The sequence below is a fragment of the Culex quinquefasciatus genome, chromosome 3, assembly GCF_015732765.1.
Source record: "Culex quinquefasciatus strain JHB chromosome 3, VPISU_Cqui_1.0_pri_paternal, whole genome shotgun sequence".
NCBI lineage: Eukaryota > Metazoa > Arthropoda > Insecta > Diptera > Culicidae > Culex > Culex quinquefasciatus.
The window spans coordinates 2,834,374-2,847,084 of record NC_051863.1 but is presented as its reverse complement, the minus strand read 5'-3'; the positions used below and the strand labels follow the sequence as shown (position 1 = coordinate 2,847,084).

The window sequence follows — 12,711 nt, the reverse complement described above, 5'->3', positions numbered from 1 at the left end:
TAGGAACTTCCCCACTTGAGGGAATCGTTCTTTTACAACGAGCGTTTTTTTATTCAAAATTTGCGCAAGACCCCACTTTTAGTGAAGATAAAATTTTGTATTTCGTCTTCATTCGTTCTCAACAAAGTACAAGTGTAAGAAGTCGAATAATTAAAACAGGGCTGCGGAGTCGGGTCATATTTCAAACGACTCCGACTCCGACTCCGGCTTTCTCAGATTAGCTGACTCCGACTCCGACTCCGGCTCCGGCTTTGAACAAATGGTTGGCTCCGACTCCGACTCCGACTCCGGCCTACCAACTCTAGCCGACTCCGACTCCGACTCTAGCTTTCAACAAATGGTTGGCTCCGACTCCGACTCCACATGTTTCTAAATGTTTCAAAAGTTAGTTAACTATTATTAGTTAATTATTTTTAAAACATTGATAAATAGGATTATTTAAATACTCTCTAAGCGTCATGTTTTTCTCAAGAAAAATAAGTTAAGTAAAAGTAAAATAAAGTGAATAAACGGAAAAAAAAATCTAGGTTACAAGTTTTATACGTTATGGAAACAGAAATCCAAAAATATCTTCAGTTTTAGAGGCATTTTGAGCAGAACAGTTTTGTAAGTAAATTTGGATTTACTTGCTTAACCTCAAATTTGAAAATATTTTTTTCAAAGCCAATAAATTAAAATATTAAATTGTTATTTTTGAATGAATAACTAAAAGAAATCTGGGTTTAATGATCTATTAAACATTAAAATTCAATTTGCTCACTTTCAGGCTGACATTTGTAAGAAGCATATTCACAGGCACCTTGTTTTTTAAATGACAATTTTAAACGAAACTTTTTTTTTTGTTTTTTTGTTAAGACGTACATGGACATCACGCCATGGCTGAAGGAGATTATTATTGCAAATCAATGTATCTAAACAAATTCTTCGTGGAAAGGACGCTTAAGATGTCCTTTTCAAATATCTGTGACATGGAAAATATTTTAACCTGGAGATTTTTAATTTATTTTAATTTTAAAATTTTATATTCTTTAAAAAGGTTGTGCACGATACTTCGTGAATCTTCACCTAAAACGAAGCTTTATGGATGATCTTGCGCCTCCATCAAAATATATGAAAAAACTTAAAATATAATAAAAAACAAATATCCACAAGTAAAATATTTTCTAGGTCACAAATATTTAATTTTTTAAGGTACATTGATTTGCAATGATTATCACCTTCCGTCATATTGGCGTAAGACATACAGTATGAGAAAATTCGTACCAGTTGATAATATTTTGATTCTGTGTTTTTATTTATAATATTTGAAAAATAAATTAAAATCCTATATTTATACATACATTTTTTTATTAGTTCATTTTTGTAATGAATTCTTGAGATTTGTTCAACGATAATTTGCAACGATATCAAAATAATTTACCTAAAATCAACATCAACATCAACAATCAGTGATTATTTCAAATTTGCTGCAACTTCTTTTGACATTTTTTGTTAACACTTTGATTTTCTTGTACTCAGTTATAAACAAAATACGCATGTTGAGTTCCAAGTAAGAGATCGTTATTATCGTTGACTATTTGATCTGCAAAAACAGTGATTACTATTTATAATCTTTTTATGTACCTCGTAATTTTTTCCTAAAAAATGATTTAGCTTAAAACCTCTAAGACATTCGCTATCGGGGCAAAAGATGACTTTGTGTGTACTTTTTTCAGAAATAACTGGATGAAATTTGGCCAAATTTGAATTAAAAGGGAACATAAATATAGTCTGACTACATAACCAATATTTTTTTATTATTTTTTTAATTATGATACTACATACTTAGGTAAGAGGTTATCATTTAGTGATTATAGTATAATAACACAATTAGAGCTTTTCAATCACAATAAAAAGCTTCAAATACATAATGGCATCTGATAAATCAATTAAAAATATAAGTTGTTTTGTAAATTAAGCTGTTATATAGGAAATACTGAACAATACAAAACATATTTTTTGTTGAATTTAAGATGACTCCGGCTCCGACTCCGACTCCGGGTTATCAGAAATCTTCGGCTCCGACTCCGACTCCGACTCCAGCTCATAAAATTTAGCCGACTCCGGCTCCGACTCCGACTCCAGCTGTTCGAGTTTTGACGACTCCGACTCCGACTCCGACTCCAGATCCTCAAAAAGACCCGACTCCACCGACTCCGGCTCCGACTCCGACTCCACAGCCCTGATTAAAAATTACAGCAATATTAACAAAAATGTATTAAGGCTGCCGGAACAATTCAAACCAATTCGATATAGGCGAAACATAACATTTTCGGCACACCAACCAATTCTCATCACTTTTGCAATTTTCCGTCATTAAAACACAATTTTCCTAGAAATCAACGGAGTATTGCTTGCTTACTTTTAATTGAGCTATTTATTACTTTGTTATAATCAAAACAACTTAATGCAAGATGTAATTCAAAGTGCTGATGATAATAATAGAAAAAAACGATGAGAAAAAGTATATTTTCCATATTTACCTATCAAATTAATCTTCCAGTTTCAATATTTCATTTTGGCTTTAAATTTTTTCTTTATTTATTTTTCTTCGTTCTGGGTAAATCAGGACGGCAGGTTTTTCCCAAAAAAAAAGGTTTTTTTTATTCGGTTTTTAATGTTTTGGAAGTAACACCATTAGTACATCTATCTCAAAATTTTTAGCATTCAAACAACTCTTAATGGATCACACTTTTCAGACTTCGGGCCAACCAATGAACAATACAAAAGCATATTTTTCAATAGATTTTCAATATTTATATTTTTTGATTTGTTCAAACTTTGTGGAGTCTTTTCCTATGACCAAGGAAGCTATTTTGTGTTTGTGTCATTGTTTGGCATACAAGGCTCCATACAATTTTGACAGCTGTCCATACAAAAATGGAACGTAAATATTCGAAAATCTGTAACTTTCCCTGAAATTTCCGAGACCAGGGAGCTTTTTTTAACTATGCCATAAGTGCCAATAAAGTATAAACGAAAGTAATAAATGTGTTTCTTTTCAATGAACTCTTTTTTTCTGAATCTAAAGATCATTTGTTGAGCTTTTAAAAAATTTAAAATTGTTATTTTTTACGAGTCTTGATTCGCAATGAGAGTGATTTTTGTGAAGTAAAAACAAATAGCTTAATATATAATTTTTGCAAATGTAAATATTTTTTAAGTATATGTCCCTCGGCTCTAACCAAACTCAAGGGAGGGGGGGGGGGCGGGGCAAAAAAATATAAAAATTTATATTACAAGCCTAGGTTTCAACATTTGAATGAAAAAAGTATTTTAAAATGCATTTTACACGCGCCAATTTGATTCCAATCATTAGTTTTCATAATATCGACGGAATTTTTTCCGTTGGTACATTAGTATTCCATGAAAATTTAAAATGATTTTAAAGAAGTTGCTTTGCTAATTGTTAAATGTGATTATAATCGCAGGAAAATGCATTTTGAAGGAAGGAAGGAAGGAAATTAAAAGGTCCTGTGCCCCTTCAAAGTCAGCGCTCCTGTTCAATGTTACAAAATAAAATATTTGGGAAATTTTCTGATCTCTTCTAAAAAATATTTTAAATTTTGGAATCAACTCAAACATTTCCACAGGGCGTAATATTGATTTTTTTTACTCTTTTGAATTGTTTGTCATGGTTCATAAATTTTAAAAATTAACTTTTTAACTGTTTGGATGAGACTCAAAAAACTATCATTATTTTCAGAAATGGACATTCTTCAGTCAACTATGAAGCGTCCCCATGGTCGTCTTAAAATACTGAACGTTTTGAAGAAGACGCATGGTTATCCAGAATATAGCAAAAAAAACGCCTGCAAGTAGGCAACCGAGCACTCCCTTCGTTAATGTGTCGGTTTAAACTTTTCTCAAACGTAGATGGCGTTGCCTTCACTTTCTTGTAGCTGAGCTTTGAACGATTATGAAAGCTTCTTTTGCTGACAGCTCAGGTAGGGTAAAGCCGCCATTTCTCGCTCAAAGTGATCAAACAGAAAAGTTTTGTTTTAAATTATTGATTTTTTCATTCATATTTTCAAATATTATCTGAGAGATGATTTGTTTTTTTTTTTTCAAACCGATTTCTTCTGGTTATTGTGACAGCCCAATAAGTCCTCTGGTATTTCTATTCAAGAAATAAAACATAAGTTCTCCGTTTTTCCAGATTTATTGAACAAACTATAAGTAGCGGGGTAAAATTCCAAAAAACAATTTAAACCTGTCAGGAGGATCGCGCAAAAAACTCGAGTTTCCTACTGTTTCCTTTCAAAATAAGTGCTTTGAATAGTGTTTCATCCCTCGTTGCTGTGGTTGTCGTAATAGTGCTTATCGTAGCTGGGTTATTCAATTAAAAAAAATCGCTAAAAATAACTTTCTCTAATATGTCAGGTTGAAGTTGGTCGTCGCTTCTAAGCCTGTATTCGTTACAATATTTATAACAATTTTCTTCTGCGTTGTAACTTTTCTTTCATTCCTGCAATAGCGCCAGAGCAAAACAAAAAAAAACATAAACTGATTGTGGAAACCAAGAATACATGTTGCGGGGGTGTTTGAATCAGACTATTTCGCGCTTTAGGTCTCCTCGTAGAAGAAGTACTGTCCGCAGCGCTTCTGCTCCGAGTCCTTGACCGAGTTGAGCTTGTTGATGCGGGGCCTAAAGTTATTCGGGTCTCGTCGGAATGTAATCTCCAGCAGTTCCAGGAAGCGGTTCATTCCGTTCAGCAGCGATTGGGGCGTGTGCGCGGTCGTGTCTACGGATGGTTTGCCCTCGAACACGATGACGCGATCGGCCAGGTATGTTGCCATGATGAAGTCGTGCTCGACGACGAAGCCGGTCTTCTTGGCGTGCAGGATGTAACGCTTGATGACCTTTGCGGCGACGAGACGCTGCTCGGAGTCCAGATAGGCGGAGGGTTCGTCAACCAGGTAGACGTCGGCCGGTTTTCCGAGGCAGAGGACGAGAGCGACACGTTGCAATTCACCTCCGGACAAGTTTTGCACCTCTTGGTCCATGATTTCTTCGATTTTCATCGGTTTCATAACGTCGGCGATAAACTGAGGGTGGACGTACGCGTCGCGGATCTTCTCATGCAGCAAATAACGCACCGTGGATTGGCTCTTCGGGGAGATCTTCTGGGGCTTGTAGGAGATGTTTAGCACGGGGAGCTTCTCGGACTCCTCGTCCGGTTCCAGGTTACCAGCCAACATACGAATGAAGGTGGTCTTGCCGGTTCCGTTCTCGCCGAGCAGCACAATGATTTCCGAATCGCTGAATTGTCCGTCCTGAACGGTCAGGGTAAAGCCGCCGAGCTTCTTCTTCATCGAAGGGTAGACGTAGTGGCAGGTTCGCTTGATTTCTTCCTCGGAAGCCGATTCGGACACCTTGAAGGTCAGCGATTCCGTACGGAAACGCATGTTTTCGGTGTGAACGTAACCGTCCAGAAAAATGTTGATTCCTTCACGGACCGAGAAGGGCATAGTGACGACTCCGTAGCAGCCGGGAACGCCGTACAAACAGCAGATGAAATCGGACAGATAGTCCAGCACGGACAAATCGTGCTCGACCACGATGATGAACTTGTCCGGGTGGATCAGCGAACGAATGGTCATAGCACAGTTCAGACGTTGCTTCACGTCCAGATACGAGGACGGTTCGTCGAACATGAAAATATCGCCATCCTGGATGCAGACCATGGCGCACGCAAAACGCTGCAGCTCTCCACCGGACAACGCTTGGATTTCACGATCCTTGATGTGGCTCAAGTCGAGCAGATCGCAAATCTCCTTCTCGTTGTTACGTTCGTTCTTCTTCTCCAGCAGAGCCGCAACCGTTCCCTTGACCGCCTTCGGAATCTGGTCCACGTACTGAGGCTTAATCAGCGCCCGTAAACTATCCTCCAGAATCTTAGTAAAGTAATTCTGCAACTCGTTTCCACGGAAGTGCGCCAAAATCTCCGACCAGTCCGGAGGGTCCGAGAAACGGCCCAGGTTGGGCTTCAACTTTCCGGCCAAAATCTTGAGCGCCGTCGACTTGCCGATACCGTTCTGGCCGACCAACCCGAGCACCTCACCGGGACGGGGAATCGGCAGCCGATGCAGCTTGAACGAGTTCTTCGAGTAACGATGCGTCGTATGCTTGTCCAGATTGCTCGGAACGTTGATGATGGTGATGGCCTCAAACGGACATTTCTGAAAGGCAAATAGTGGCAATTTTAACACTCCCACCCACACAAGAACACCATCCTCCAACTCACCTTCACGCAGATACCGCACCCGATGCACAGCTCCTCCGAGAGGGACGCAATCTTCGAGTCCATCGCGACCTCGATGCAGAGCTTGCCCATCCGGACGACCGGGCAGGACTTTTTGCACTCCTGCCGGCATCGCTTCGGCTTGCACTTGTCCGAGCTGACGATGGCGATACGCGTCTGCTTGTCCGTCTCCTCCGCGGCTCGGTTGCGCGACATTCTGGGAATAAAGTCCGTAATCAGTACTGCAGTCGTTGTTGTTGTTGGCCAGCTGGACGATCTCTTGCTCGAGAGTGAAATAGATTTCCTAACCTCAATCAAAGTGGGCCGAGATTGGTTCCGTTGTTTACGGTAACAAAATGACCTCTACAAGCGAACCTCCACCCTTTTCGACCAGATTAAACCTCTACCTAGAGGTACCTCACGGAATTACAATCAAATTGAGCGACTTACCTGTGGAATTTCACGGAATTCGCACAGAAATGGAAAGTTGGTGCTGCGTGTCAAGCGAGTTTTCGCAGCGAAAGGACCAGCACTGCAAAACACACAACCGCAACGACCGATGACAGCTCGGCGCTGTCATCAGAAAAGTGCAATGCCGAGGATGGGGAAATTTTAAAAGGTTGGAATCTTTTTGTGAGTTGGAGGTGCCGGGAAAACATTAACAAAACAAAAATAGGATCCTAATGCCCTATGTAGATTTTAATGTGCAAAGGTAAAAAACACGATTAAAAACAATTTCTGATTTTTTTTCATTTTAATACAACAAAATAAATTGACAAGACAACATTTTTTCGAATAATCAACTATGGTCCCGTTGGAACCCATTAGAATCAGCCTGTACGAGGTTTGTTTCAACAAAAATTTTGTTCAATATAATCAACGCCGATTTTGCGTTGAAACAAACCTTGATTTTCTCAATTCCACAAAAATCTTTTGTTGTTTTGAAAAAGTTGCTTTGACAAAAATCTTGATTTTCAAATCAACAAAATGTTTTGTTGATTCAAATATTCCTTATTTTTCTGCGTGGAGCTATAGAGAATTTGCAGCAAAGCTAATAGACACATGTCGCCACCTATGAACAAATAGCGTAAACCTATGATTTTTTTGTAAAAATGTGTTTTTTCCTTCATAATCAACATTTTTACAGAACTTATGCCGGATTCGGATGAGAAAAATTATTTCCAACAATTTGGTGTACAATGTTCCAATATTTGTTTGATTTTTCTATGAGAAAACTGTAAATTTATAAAAAAAGATAGTAAATTGGACTATTTGACATGAAAGTCTGTCAAAAAACAATAAAAATTGTTGAATATACGTTAACACATCTGTTATCAACTATATAACTGTTTATTTCATTGATATATACGGGGAAACCCATTTTTTCGTGTTCCAAAACATGTTTTTTAAAGAAAAAGGTCACATTTTTTTACGCGCCCAAAAATTGATATTCATTATTTTTAAGCAAAAAAATTTTCTCGTCTTTTGTAACCAGTTTCATTAAGATTGATGCAGGGAATCATGAGAAATAAGCGATTTTGTTCTTCACTCCACCAGAAAGGAATACTATTTTTGGCAAGTAACCTCATTTTGGCGCCACCTACATTTGAAACACAGTCGCGCTGCAAAACCTCAATCAAGTAGGACCTTTTCTGTCAAGAAGTGCCACGAAGTTATTTTTTTAATTGATTTTAAAATCAATTTTAAATCAAGCATACAAATTTACAGTGGGTCTCGTGGCGCAGGGGTAGCGGCTTCGGCTGCCGATCCCGATGATGCTATGAGACGCGGGTTCGATTCCCGCCTTATCCACTGAGCTTCTATCGGATGGTGAAGTAAAACGTCGGTCCCGGTTTCTCCTGTCTCGTCAGAGGCGCTGGAGCAGAAATCCCACGTTAGAGAAAGGCCATGCCCCGGGGGGCGTAGTGCCAATAGTTTCGTTTTTTCGTATACAAATTTACAAAAACAAATTTGCTCAATTCTAGATTACATTTTTAAAACAACCCATCCGTCATGGGTTTTCTATGCAGGTAGGACTTTTTGAAAATTTAATTTAGAATTTCAAGACACAATTTGATAGACAAACTTGTGTAATTATTAGTTATTGTGTTTTCGGAATCAATTTTAAGTTAACTCAATTTATTTCTGTTTTCAGAAATTTCGGTAACAAAAAAACAGCGTGGAATGAGAAAAAATGATTTTTTAAATTCTCTCAACAGTCGTAAACTAAAAGTTGAGAAAAAAAAAATCATTGAACTTTTTTCAAAACTCCGGATTTGCATTTTTAATATATATATTTTTTTAATTTGGCAATTGATTTATTCGAATATTTTAAAAATTAAAAAACCAAAAAAATAGTAGTTTATGCAACAAGTTGCAAAAAGAAGATTTTTTTCAGCAGTTGGATAAATACGACAAGTAATGAAAAATCAAGTTTAGCAACGAGTTATTATCCGCGCACCACCAAACCGAAGTGCGCAACACTTCTGTTGCGCGAAAAAATCTGTTGCGCCGAACAAAAATGTAGTGGTTTGTCGTTAGCGTGTACATCAGCCTGTGGCGCAACAGCTTTGACAGGTCGCGTTCGTATTTTGATTTTTGTCTGCTTTCACAATACATACAACATTTTTTGCAATTCCGAAAAACACCATTTGAACAGAATTATAGGACAAATATCCATGGGACCATCCATAAACCAAAATCAAAAATGTTGAAAAGTACAACTTTTCTAACAAGTGCAGAAAAGTTCTACATTTCAGCATTTATTTTAGTGCTGAAAAGTAGAACTTTTCAGCATTTGTTTGGAAAAGTATTACTAATCGATTCTGTTATTTTTGGTAGAGAAAAGTAGGCTGTTTCGTCGTTCGAGAATGTCAGGAAAAGTAAATAATTTCAAAACGGAATTGCGAAATAGTAGTTTATGCAACAAGTTGCAAAAAGAGGATTGTTTCAGCACGAGTCGTACATTTATCCAACGAGGTTTACCGAGTTGGATAAATACGAAGAGTGTTGAAAAAATCATGTTTTGCAACGAGTTCCATACAACATTTTTTGCAATTCTGAAAAACACACACTGGGTGAAATTTTAAGTCAAATTTTCATGTATTTTGTCAATAAATTGTTTAAATCAAAAAAAATGTTGAAAAGTGTTACTTTTCGGAACAAGTGCTGAAAAGTTCAACTTTTCAGCACCCATCTCAGTGCTGAAAAGTAGAACTTTTCAGCATTTATTTTGAAAAGTGTTGCTATTCGATTCTGTTATTTTTGGTACAGAAAGTAGGCTATTTCGTCGTTCAAGAATGACAGGAAAAGTAAGTAGTTTCACGACGGAATTGCAAAAAAAGATTTTTTTGCAATTCCGTCTTGAAACTTCCTACTTTTTCTGTCATTCTCGCGTGACGAAACAGCCTACTTTTATCTACTTAAAAATAACAGAATCGAATAGAAACACATTTCAAAACAAATGCTGAAAAGTTCTACTTTTCAGCACTGAAATGGATGCTGAAAAGTTGAACTTTTGACTGTTTATATCAGTTAATAAAATATAAGATTAGGAGAAAGTGCCAAATTTCAAATTTTGGATGGATTTATTTTTTTTTATAAAAAAGAAGTTCAAGAATTAAAGAATATAAAAAAAAGAAACATTTCAGCACTGAAAAACGAATGAATGATTAAAAAATATTTTGAATATGAATATTCCTGTGAATTTTAAAATTTTATGGATTAAAATAAATCATGGATTAAAAAAATCTAGATATGAAAAAAATGTTTTGTAGCGATGTTAATTATTTTCAATTTTTACAATTTCAGAATTTTCGTTCAATTTATGAAAAAAAAAATCATTTTTATTAACTTTAACATTTCTAAGCAGACACTGTCTTTTTATAATATTGAAATTCATCAAAAATATTTAGAAACTCTTGAACTAAAAAAAATGAATTTAAAAAATCATAATACTTTGAAATGTTTGAGCTACGATCGAGATTTCTTGATACTAAAATTTCGATTGTAATTGATCGATTTATGATCGTAATTTGTCGACTGTAGTTCGTAATCTTACTATTTACATATCGAAAAATGTTTCGATCGAGTGCAACCACGATAACGACTCGATTATCCAAAGTTCTAGTAAAAAAAAACAGTACTCAGATTTTTTTTTTGAAAAGCTCAAAGAGGATCTCAGAATTTCAACCTTTTAAAACTCTGTAAACCTCGGAACCAAACGATAAGTTTTCTTCTTCGAAAGATATAAAACGTAGGCAGGGTTGGAAACTTGGAAGAGCATTTTTAAGCGAATTTTGAATAAACTTTACGGGACTCATAGGGTTAAAGTTCCCCAAATAAAATCAACAACGACAACTTTGAATAAACTTTTTGAAGATTATATGAAAAAAAATGTCTGTATTAAATAATCTTGAGTGATTTTCCTTGTTCTCAAAATATCATGCATCATGATTTTAAATAAAATCAAATTTTTCCGAGATTCTTGCCTTTTAGAGAAAATACTGATTTTAGCAAGTTTGAATTCACTAGAGTACACATATTTATTACTGCATATATCATAACATAAAAGAGTACAATTAGAAAATGGGGACGAAGCCTTTTGAAAATACATTTTAGCAGTAATTTTTCTTTGTTTGTGGTTGACGGAAGATTCTACCCACTTAGATCGGATTTAAGCGCTTTGTTCGGTGCATCCAGATTCAAGTGACAGCGACTCTACACACTACAGGAGAGGGATGTTCAAGCATGACTTTTATTTAGCTTCCGGTTCCTTCTCCTTAACTGCCTCGTACACCGGTTCTTCCACCACAACCGCGTCTTTCTTGACCTCAGCACCCTGATCTTGTTCCTCTGGTGGCAGATCCAGCACGCCTTTGTTGCCGTCCGGAACCCACATACCGGAATCTATGCAGCGCTTCAGGTGATACCGCGCCTCATCCTCGGGCAGTTTTGTCATCGCTTCCTGCAGCATTCCGATGTCGCGCGTTTCGAAGCACGTTTGCAGTTCCTTTGGCAGTGATTCAAACACCTCGACCGGATCGAGACCTCCGGGGCCGAGGCGGGCTTTGCGCTCTTCCTCCTCCTGCTCCTCGATGGCTTTCTGAAGTTTTTCCTGAGCTCGCTTACGGATGCGCTCCTTGAACGCTTCGATTTCCGCGTGGAACTGGCTCTTGTACTCGGCCTCGGCCGTTTGGATCCGCTGGAAGAACGACTCCACGCAGGCACGCGGATCGACGTCCAACTGCTTGGAAATGTCCAAAATGTACTGCATGCAGATGCACTGGTGGGCGACGTGGGCCATCAATTCGTGCTTGTCCTGCATCTCCAGCTCGATGCACCAAATGACCAAATAATTGGCCGTGTCCTCACACACCAGGCAATGATTGTCGCGCAGGAACTTTTTCGAGTCGTCGTACTTTCTGAGCATTCCGTACTGCTTCAGGATCTTTTCGTACTTTTTGATAAACTCCTTCAGGTTCATCTCCTTTTGATCCTCGGTCAGTTCCGGTTTCTTGTTGATGGCACTTTTGTTGATGACCGTCTAAAATAAGACAAAATGATTTTTAAAATATTCCTTGCCAAAAACAACTCCCTCCGTTTTACCTTCTTGAAGCCATCCTTGCTGATTGTGTCCACGTTCCACGGCTGCATCTTCTCCTTCTTCTTCAGCTCTTCCTCCTCCCGGCGCAGCCGGGCCTGTTCCTTTTCCACCTCATCCAGGCTCTTTTTCAGCTCGTCCAAATTCCCGTCCTGCTTCGTCAGCTTTTCCTTCAACTCTTGCGCCTTCTTGGCGTTATTCCGCTTAATTTCCTCCAGCTGCTTCTTCTCCCGCTCTTGTTCCTCCATCCGCTCGACACGGGCCTGGTGCCGCCAGCGGAACAACGACGGAGTGTCGATGTTGGGGTGCGTTTCGTCCTCATCGTCCGAAATCTGCGGTGAAAACAATTTTCCAATCAAAACAAAATTTACCGGGTGAGTCATTTTTTCCCCGTTATCCAACCTACCTCAATGTTTTTCCACTTGCTGTAATCGACCATCTTCCGGCAGTTTCGCGGTACAGATTCCACCAAATTTTATGAAGTTCCGTGATCTTCCTGCTGGTCCAACCCGTTAAAAAATGCTGGAACGACAAAGACCTTCTAGAAGTTTACACTGCAAGCGAGTCAAGCGAGCGGCACGATGCTCAAAATGCCGTTATTATAAAAAAAATATGCAATCCGAGATTTTGATGTCTATCGATTCCTTACACGCACCTCTCTGGAGTTTTTTTTGAAAAGGTCCAATAAACCAAATTTCCAGTTTTTGTTTTTTGGGTGTTTTTAGAACCGCCTTGAGTCAGGGGTATTGAAAAACACCCAAAAAGCAAAAACTGAAAATTTGGTTTATTGGTCCTTTTCAAAAAAAACTCCAGCTCTGAGCAAAA

The 12,711-nt window shown here is 38.0% G+C and overlaps 2 protein-coding genes across 2 annotated transcripts; both read right to left on the bottom strand.

Moving 5' to 3' along the window:
* Positions 1–4,185: 4,185 nt before the first annotated feature.
* LOC6039005 (ATP-binding cassette sub-family E member 1) lies at positions 4,186–6,873 on the bottom strand. Its single transcript, XM_001848635.2, has 3 exons — positions 6,735–6,873; positions 6,288–6,501; positions 4,186–6,222 (listed from the first exon to the last, which is right to left on the bottom strand). The coding sequence occupies exons 2-3, from the start codon at positions 6,498–6,500 to the stop codon at positions 4,606–4,608; spliced, it is 1,830 nt and encodes a 609-aa protein (XP_001848687.1). The 5' UTR covers position 6,501; positions 6,735–6,873; the 3' UTR covers positions 4,186–4,605.
* Positions 6,874–10,803: 3,930 nt separating this feature from the next.
* On the bottom strand, positions 10,804–12,466 carry LOC6039006 (hsp90 co-chaperone Cdc37). The gene is made up of 3 exons (XM_038264836.1): positions 12,293–12,466; positions 11,892–12,218; positions 10,804–11,829 (listed from the first exon to the last, which is right to left on the bottom strand). The coding sequence occupies exons 1-3, from the start codon at positions 12,323–12,325 to the stop codon at positions 11,041–11,043; spliced, it is 1,149 nt and encodes a 382-aa protein (XP_038120764.1). The 5' UTR covers positions 12,326–12,466; the 3' UTR covers positions 10,804–11,040.
* Positions 12,467–12,711: the final 245 nt, after the last annotated feature.

Coding starts and splice junctions, on each gene's coding strand:
- LOC6039006 (XM_038264836.1), bottom strand. CDS start 12,325: ATGGTCGATTACAGCAAGTGGAAAAACATTGAG. Junction 12,219..12,292: donor GCAAGTGGAAAAACATTGAG/GTAGGTTGGATA, acceptor TTTTCACCGCAG/ATTTCGGACGATGAGGACGA. Junction 11,830..11,891: donor GCAAGGATGGCTTCAAGAAG/GTAAAACGGAGG, acceptor GTCTTATTTTAG/ACGGTCATCAACAAAAGTGC.
- LOC6039005 (XM_001848635.2), bottom strand. CDS start 6,500: ATGTCGCGCAACCGAGCCGCGGAGGAGACGGACAAGCAGACGCGTATC. Junction 6,223..6,287: donor GGTGCGGTATCTGCGTGAAG/GTGAGTTGGAGG, acceptor TTTGCCTTTCAG/AAATGTCCGTTTGAGGCCAT.